The sequence below is a fragment of the Theobroma cacao genome, chromosome 3 (genome assembly GCF_000208745.1).
Source record: "Theobroma cacao cultivar B97-61/B2 chromosome 3, Criollo_cocoa_genome_V2, whole genome shotgun sequence".
Classification (NCBI taxonomy): Eukaryota; Viridiplantae; Streptophyta; class Magnoliopsida; order Malvales; family Malvaceae; genus Theobroma; species Theobroma cacao.
In genome coordinates this window covers 20,956,841-20,965,767 of record NC_030852.1, presented here as the reverse complement: position 1 = coordinate 20,965,767, position 8,927 = coordinate 20,956,841, and the positions used below count along the sequence as shown (strand labels likewise).

The 8,927-nt window shown below is 36.2% G+C and overlaps 1 protein-coding gene across 2 annotated transcripts; it reads right to left on the bottom strand.

The window, feature by feature from the left end:
• Positions 1,720 to 6,712, bottom strand: LOC18604643 (RINT1-like protein MAG2). Of its 2 annotated transcripts, XM_007037225.2 has the most exons (4): positions 6,246 to 6,712; positions 6,027 to 6,104; positions 4,126 to 4,229; positions 1,720 to 4,039 (listed from the first exon to the last, which is right to left on the bottom strand). In XM_007037225.2, the coding sequence occupies exons 1-4, from the start codon at positions 6,538 to 6,540 to the stop codon at positions 2,129 to 2,131; spliced, it is 2,388 nt and encodes a 795-aa protein (XP_007037287.2). In that variant the 5' UTR covers positions 6,541 to 6,712; the 3' UTR covers positions 1,720 to 2,128. The 2 variants fall into 2 exon arrangements, with proteins under 2 accessions (XP_007037287.2, XP_007037288.2); XM_007037226.2 differs by lacking the exon at positions 4,126 to 4,229 and having other exon boundaries at positions 6,246 to 6,342.

Here is an 8,927-nt window from a genome sequence, read left to right as displayed (position 1 = left end):
ATAACAAGCATTTTATTATAGTGAATACGTCCTAAACTATTATGCCATAAATCAAAAGAATCAACCACACAAGTCATCGCGTGCTAGTGCATTTCTTCTTTTCCAAGAATTAGCGGTCTTTCTTTAAGTGACCTTGTGTTTTTCCACAATGAAAACATGGACTCATTTTCTTCATGAATTTCTTGGTTTTGGTGGAAAGTTCTTTCTTCTTTGTGGATTTGTTGGACTTTGCTTCCTTTTATCACATGAACTTTTGACATATGAGCCTCTTGTTATTCTCATGTTCCTTGTGGTCTTGTTGTTCAATTCCAAGATGATCTCATAAGCTCTTCAAGAAATAAATTTTTCTTTCTTATGTTTTAAGATTTGTTTGAATCTTTCCATGATGATGGTAATTTATCAATAATTAAGGACACAACAATAAAGCTATCCATATTCATTATATATTGTTTGAAACCATTGAAAATATTTTCAATCTCATCACGACGTTTCATTTTCTCGAATTTACTAAACCATCTCCTTTAAAGAACTCTTAGCTTTTTATTTTCAGTGAAAGAAATAAGCCTCAAGATTGTTTAGAAATTTTGTGCATGGAAAGTCATAAAAACATAAGCAAGAAAGGACTTCGAGACATGCTGCAACTGCCACTCTCTTTCAGTCTCATTTCACCTCCACCGATCTTGGTATGCCATGCGTTTAATCTAATAGCCTCAAGATACAATGAAGTCTCGATGGACTGCACTTGGTGCTAGTAAAATTCAATCACTGAACACTTCTAAAGGAGTGATGGAAATAATCAATCTTATACAAGATTCTCTACAGTAAGCAGTACATACGTGATTTTATCTTCATTAGAGATAGTAAGGGATTTCTGATTTTTCCTTTTGTGGCTTCCAAAGTTGTCTAACGTGGTTGTTTGTAGAGATTTTCTCCAAGAGATACATGTCTTGAATAAGCAGTTATTTCACCGACAATTTGAATATCAAATTGTACTTTTTGAGGACATGTCTTTTGGACCTCCACAGATGCCTTTGGCACCACTTAGCGAAAGAAAGATGACTCTTGCAAAAAGTTCTAATCACTAGACGTTAGAATTTTAAATTTGCATATCAATTAAGTGCTGAAATTAATTAGACTTGCGAAGCAAATTATTCAATCGATCAGTTGTGACTTTTCTTTCAAATTAATAGATTAATCTTACTTTTTCTTTTATCCTTGTATAATCAGTCAAAAGGCCAATTTGCTAGGGTATACTAGCCCTACTTTTTATTGAGCTAAAGGCCTTAAACCAGAGAGAAAAAGCAAGAAAAAATCCTCCTTTTCGGTCCAACTACTTGCTTTTGACAGAAATCAATAGTTTTCATGCAGCCCTGACTAACTGATGCTTTAAATAACAGTGTTTGAATCCCCTTTCTCCAATTCCAAAACAAAGAAAAATAGAAAAGAGTTAATCCATGTGATAAGATTCTAGTATCAAGGATTAAGCACTTGGGTTTAGTCAATCGCAAAAGCATTTGGGATTTATTTATTACACTAGTAAAAGAGTTTGTATCATTTTAAGGGTAAACTTTGCCTTTCTGGTGGTTTAGGAGTAAGAATGTTGATTCATAAGAAGGTAATTACTGTCTACCTATATATATAATATAATAAAAGGATTTGGACATTAACCGGTGATTCAGCAATGGGTTTAAGGCATTCCAAGCCCATTAGACAACCAAATAAAAAGGTCAAAGCTAAACAGGATTATCATTGATAGAAGCAAAAGGAGATCGAAACAGGACAAACTTAGCAGTGTTGATGATCTACAACAACCTGATTTAGGCAGCAGCAGACAAAAAACAAATAATCTGCCGCATGCAAAAGTAGGTACATTTCAATTCTTATGACAACAAAGTTAGTAATATACCTCAACAAGTTTCAATCTGCATTTACAATTAATAACAAGCAGTGCCTAAGAATAAGCAAAACAATTTCATTTTTTATTATTTTATTGTTTTCTGAAACAAATAGGTTAATCCAAGAGGTAAAGAGCCAATGTACAACACAAACCTAACCTCTCTGTTCTATGTCCAAGTCCACTGTCTACTCAGCTACAATGATATGATGAGAACCAAAATTCAACGGCCTTTTACTTCGTAAATACTCTGTTCTTCCTGATCTTTTCTACCTCAGCTACACCCAAATGCCTAATTCCATTCTCCTTCATCCATTTCTCCCCAACTGCCAGGCCATCTTGAAGTTGCTTCTTTTCCATCTTCAACAACTTCAAGCCTTCACTTGCTTTAGGGAAGAAACCTTCAGGCCTCAAACACCAAGCCCTGAAAACTCCAAATAGGACCTCTAAATCATACCCGAATCTCTCCACTCCGTTATCATGAAACTTCACATTGCTAATAAGAATGCCATTAAAAATTAATCGATCCACCCCGGCTGCCAGACTCCTCCAGATCCCAGCAAAGTCTAGCCTGTTTAAATTCTCTTCTATTACTGACATTTTCCCCTGCAAATAATCCAGTGCTCCAACCAATGCCTTGGATACAGTCCAACCTTCACTCCTTTCCTGCCATTGTCTCCTGTTTTTAATGTAATCTCTACATCGAGCATCAAACCCTCTCAAAACAACAACAGATATCTTCTCAACCCACTCAGTTCTAAAATCCTCAAACTTGACAATCTCCTCATGGAAAATACCATTTCCATACTCTTCAATTGGGATCTCACTACCACTGTTTTCAGTAACAGATGCTCCAAGTTGATCACCTTGATCCAATCCCATTTCAAGAAAAAAAACATCCTCACGCCATTCTTTTAAAATAGATTCAGCAAAGTGAGCTGCATTAATGGAGTTTGTAACTTTCATTAGGGCATCATTGTCTGTTAAGGCAGTCAACCCTTCGGCTTCTTGGCATCTGAGAAGCAAGCAATCCAAAAACACTTTTACAAGCGGTGTTCCAGCTAATCTCAAAAACCTTGACCTCAAAGAAACTGTAGGCAATGATCGACATCTGTCAACCAAAGATGATAAACACCGAAAAATGCTGCTGCCAACTGCAGGAGATTTATAATCATCAGAATTAGAGAGAACTGCCCCTTGAACTTTCTTAGTCCAGTTTTTTTCTTTATCCATCTCTGATTTTAGTTTCTCCAGTGTTTCAGCTAGCTCTATTTCTGCCCATAAATCAAGCCAGTCAGGTCGATCGCAGAAGACAGATAGAGATGAAATCTTGCGAAGGGTTCCATCATCCTGAAGGGAAAGAAAGATCCCAGACTGTTCTACAAGAGATTTTATTCTTTTGTCAAAAGAGACCATCAAGTCAACAAGATGGAGCCAAGATGTCCTAGCCTGTGACTGAATTCCAGTCATACTCTCTTCCTCCAGTTGACCGACATAAATAGGGAATATCTCTTTTGCCAAGTATGTTGATAAGGAGTCTACCATTGCTGAAATCCATTCTTCTCTACAACTGTACCCAGTTAGCATTGCTTCATCAACCAATGGTTGCAATAACTCGTCCATAGAATCAACATAATCCCGTGTGATTTTATATACCAGAGCAAAAATGAATTCCGGCTTATCGATCCATTTTGAAAAGTGGCGTTGGGATGCAACAGATACAGGATTGACAAGCTCTTCAATTGCCCAAAGTGGTTGGTGAAGAGCAACCTCCCGATTATGGCCCTCAAGTTGCCGAGATTTTCTTTGCCTCTGCAACTCCTGCAGGCGGCACAGGGCAAGAAAGTTTTCACAGTACTGGTGCTTGAGATCACCTTGCATCGTAAAAAGAGGATTTGGGACCTCATTTGATTTCCTCATATCCAGACTTGAGGAAGTCAAATTAGAAAGGGGTGGTGGCCATCTAAGGGATGTGAGAAGGGCCCGATGGTCTGCAATTGCCAGGGGTCGTAATATCGCTAGAGCTCGATCTACTCTGTGATCAACAGCTGAGACTAGACGTACCCATTGAGGACGTGTCTTTGTGACTGAAGTTAATAAGTCTTCTGTCAGTTTAAGTGTTTTAATAGCCACCAGGCGTGTTTCCTGCAACATTAAGAAAGAAAAAGATTTATGTAAGAAAATAATTACCATAAGAGCATCAATATTTTTTTTCTAATGGAGGTGCTTACTTCTGAATTTCGTGTAGAAGGATCGTTTCTTAAATTTTTGTTCATAGTAGAAGAGACAGCATCTTCAATATCACCAACTAAATTATCAAGCTTTGACGCTATCTCTGAGAGATAAAAAAAAGTTTTCAAGGAAAAAAAATGAGAGTATTTAGATCACAATTGTACACCCAGGCAACAGAAGGAAAAAACTAACTAAAACTAAAAACAGAAGAAAGATTTAGCTACACTATTTTGAAGATCTTGCTAATTAGTTTCTTTTCCAATCAAAGAAATCCTCTTCAACCAATTTCATGAAGAAATGGTCAAATCTTTAGCATAAGATTATCTCATTTTGAACTCTAAAAGCAAGAAAGAACCTATCGGGAAGGAAGTTCTTAACAGGAACAATGAGCATCTGTAGTTAACACTGCACAAAGATATTTAGCTTCATTGAACCAAACATTATGTACCACTTCACTATAATAACTAGCCTCAAGGTTTTTAAATCTAAAAGGAGTCTGTATTTGGACAATTATCAAACGATATCATATCATAATGCATAAAATATAAAACAATAAGGGACAAGACATGATCATGTGTTACATAGAGTCCAGGGTTAATTACAAATTTGGTACCTAAACTATAATTAAATGTTTGATTTGGTAGCTAAATTTTAAAAATTCACAATTAAGTACTTGAAGTTTGCTCCCATCAAATAGTCTGCACCTAAAACTAACTCTGCAAGTCAAAGGGGTGGCGTGGCAAAAAAATAGCAAATAGTAATATACCACATGTCTAACTCCTATTGGTTGTCTTTTGCCACGTTACCATTTGGCTAACGGAGTTAGTGACATATGCATCTTGGGAGTACTTAACTGCCAATTTATTTCCTTAGGTACGAAACCGAGAATTTCACAATAGTTCAGGTACCAAATGTGTAAATAACCCTAGATTCTGCTATAGTTCACAAATGATGCCTACAACACAGATAATCAAAGATCAAACAGCTAAATTAAAGTAAGGTGAATGTAGCCCTGGATAAGCACCTCTGTACAATCAAATTGAAACAAAGAAAACATTAAGGGGAAAACAAGGCTACCTGGTTTATATAAACAAATGCTAATATTCACTGCAATTAATACCATTTTTGTTGAAAGAAAGTGATCAGCAGATCCAAATCAGCAGCTGTAATAGTGATATCTATATTACTAGACCATCCTAACCAAGCTCTTAATGGCAAAAGGTCCATTTATGACACAACAACTCTAAAAGCAGCATAGTGCTCAATCTATTATACATATGGATTCTATGAGAAGACTGGGCAAATAAGACCACAACGTATGCCACCATTATATGATTTTTCCCAATTATCCCAATTGCTATATTGTGCTGCAAGATAGTTACAAGCAGACTGTTCGACCATTCTTGTGAAACTCTTCTTTTTTTTTTTTTTTTCAAATGAAATTATATGTATCAATAGAAATTACAATTATAATGAAACAATTTTTGACATACATTCAGTAGAAGAAACTAATAAACAAACCAAACAAACAAACTAGTAAACCATCATAAAGTTAGGAGAAAGGCACAGACAGGACTTGTACCTAGGAACTAAAGTTTATAGGACCTCCCCCTTGCTTTTTTGACAATGTCTTATTGCTTCATATAACTTATTTACTAGAAGAGAAGTAAGAAATTATTTTTAATGACTGGAAATAGGACCAAAGTTTACCATAATTTCATCCATTGAACAGCAAAATCACCTCTCTTTTATATTGAAACACAACAACTGAAATATCAGAACCACATAAACAATAGTTATAATTCATAAGTCAACTACAAAGATTAAAATGTAGCGCCTATTTGTAAATTCAATGAGCATTTCAGAATTCCAACAAGCTATGATCTTTTAGAACCCTCACCCGCATATGCTCTAACCGTTTCCACCCTCGCCACCTCCTTCGCCAATGCCGGCAGCTCCTCTCCCAATCCTTCCTCATCTATAACACATCATTTTCCGCAAAGAAAAATAATGAAATAAAATTAATGCTCTCCATGCACAAATTCCAAACACGACTAAACTTTTCAACAAAAATACACAAAATCAATCTTAAAAATAAAAACTTTGCGTTGATTCGAACCTGAAACGGAGCTCCGAGAACAAACGGAGGATCCGAGATCGGTCAACTTCGAATTTACATCGCCGAAAAGGTCGCCGATGCGATCGGAGAAGGAAGCGTAAAATGCTAAGCTTGATTTGAGGGTACGATTGAGGTGGATTACGGTTCGGTCCAGATCATCGCACTGTGTCAGCAAGTCGGAGACGAGACACGGTGCTCGAGTTAGGTCGTGGTCGGTGCCGAGCTTAGAGTTCAGGATGGCGGAGGCTGAGGTGGATAGAGTCAAGAGTGGAGGGAGAATTTGCAGAGAGTCCATTTGGGTTGGGATTTCGGGTCAAGCCATGGAAGATTTGGGCGGAGAGAGAAATTTGATAGGGAAAGGAGGGTATATTGGGAATTTTAAACTTCCGGATTGGATTGAGCAGAGGGAGAAAGTGGACCAGGACCGGCTGATTCGTTGCTTCCATGGAGGAGATACTGAGTCCGATTCTTAGCCATAAAACACAAAAGTCCAATTCGGGTTGGTATCGGGTCAACCCAAGTCGGATGGACCTTGAAGTGGGCGTGGGCGTGGACTTGGGCCCGTCACAAAGCATTGAAGTAAATGCTCTACTTTCTCTTAAATAGGAATTTTAGTGCCTTTAAGTTTGAACAAAGTAGGAGTAGCAGGGTGTATCCAATTTCTCGAAAATTGTTGGTCACAATTTGTAAATACACTTTTAACTTTCATATAAGTAGAGTACAATCAATCTTTTCCTTTTCTTTTCTAATAATTTTGACAAAAAGCAAAATTGGTGTCATTTTACAACAAAATGTTTTTGTCTTGCTCTATTTTTTTTTGTCCAAAGGAGAGAGACAAAAATTAATCATAATAATAATAATGCAAGTCAAATTCTATTATATATATATATAGTTTTTGTTGAATAAATTATATACTATTACTATATATAAAAGTAGCTCCATTTGGTACTATTGCAATTGGCCAATGAATGGGTGACATTTGTCATTCGATTAGGAGTACTCTGTTTTATTTTCTCCTGTCCCTTAAAACAACGTCATTTTGATGAAGTTGGGTTTTTTTTCTTCTGTCTAGCCATAAACGATGTCTTTTTCTGTTGTGACGTTAGGGTTTTTTTTTGTTGATGGTTGTTTTTTTTTCTTTTGTGTCGCTTCCATTTCATTGTGTCACTCAAGTTGTTTGGTTTGTGCCACATGTATGGTTTTGGTTCATTTCTTGGATTTTTTGGTGTTTTTTTCTTTAGGTTTTGTGGATTAAGGGTGGTTTGTTCTTAGGGTTTTCTAAATTAAAGGTTTGATTTTTAAAAAGAGATGTCTTTTGTATTGTTTTTGCTTTTGGTTTTTACTATGTTATTATTTTTGGTTTAGGGTGGTGAAACAGGTGAGCGGTTTAGGTGATGTTTTTATGAGTTGGTTTTTGACTCCGTTAGTTTTTGATGATAATAAAACATTCACATTCATTTGTATCTAATAATTCTACTTGAGTGTGCAGGACAAAAATTGTATGCCAATGGTAAATAAACAAATCCATGGGACATATCAAAAAGTAAATGAATAAGAAGCCACAACTAATCAACAATACAGAAGCTCCTTAGTTGAATAATGACGGGTTAGTTAGCTAAAACTCAAATTAAAAGTTGGCGGGCTCAAGAATTTTGAGAAACAGAAAAGACTTAGTCGACTAAGAAGTGGGTTAGTTGACTAAGAAACTACTGCAAAAAATTTGGACTTCAAGACAAAACCAACGTAGTTGACCAAGAAGTAAGTTAGTCGACTAAGTGCTCACTACTAGAAACTGGAAACAGAAAACAGAGACAACTTAGTCGACTAAGACATAAGTTAGTTGACTAAGAGCATTCTGTCAGAAAATTTGAATTGTGCACTAGAAGACAGATTAACAGCCAAAACTGCAACAAAATTGTTTCCAACGGTCAAGAACTGTCTAACTCACTTTATAGCTGATTTTCCAAGTATAAAAGAAACTTCCAACGGCTAGAAATGCAATTAAGGCTTTCAAGAACAAAAGGAGCTCAAAAACTAGTAAATATTCTCTGTTCATTTACTACACTCAACTTCTATCTTTGTAATTGTGATCTGCACTTCACTTTGTACCACTTAGATCAACCTTGTGATCATAGGTACATTCTTATCACCTCTCTCCTCGTATTCTTAAAGTGAGCAAGTCACTCTAAGGGATTGATTCAAGCTAGGATTGCTTGATTGAGTATAGGTTCTAACTTAGCCTTGAAAAGTTAAGTGTTGGGTTTTAGTTGATCCCGGTAAAAACAATTGTGAAAGGTTTTGGCTAAGCCTAGTAAAAGCTATTGTAAAAGCTTGTTGAAAGCTTGTGAATTTCACCATTCTTAGTGGATTGTTTGAAAAATCCTTGGTTGAACAATCAAGGTAGTGGATGTAAGTATTGGACCGAACCACTATAAATTCTGCTGTGTTGTCTACTCTGTTTTTGTTTTTATTTTCATTCCTTTTTTTCACTTACATTTGTTCCCACTTAGAGTCAATTTTTTGAAAAGAGCCAAATTGTGCTATTCACTTCTCCTCTAACACATTTACTTGGGACCAACAAATGGTATCAGAGCCTAACCCTTGTTATTAAGGTCTAACACCCTTGAAAAAATTCAAATGGCTCTTCAAAAATCCATAGTTGCTGAGGGACAATCAACAAAC

What these genes read in the sequence shown, in the direction of transcription:
- LOC18604643 (XM_007037225.2), bottom strand. Translation starts at nt 6,540, where the DNA reads ATGGACTCTCTGCAAATTCTCCCTCCACTCTTGACTCTATCCACCTCA. An exon ending in AACGGTTAGAGCATATGCGG is followed by an intron (nt 4,230 to 6,026) that starts GTGAGGGTTCTA and finishes TTTATCTCTCAG; the next exon opens with AGATAGCGTCAAAGCTTGAT. An exon ending in CTTCTACACGAAATTCAGAA is followed by an intron (nt 4,040 to 4,125) that starts GTAAGCACCTCC and finishes TTAATGTTGCAG; the next exon opens with GAAACACGCCTGGTGGCTAT.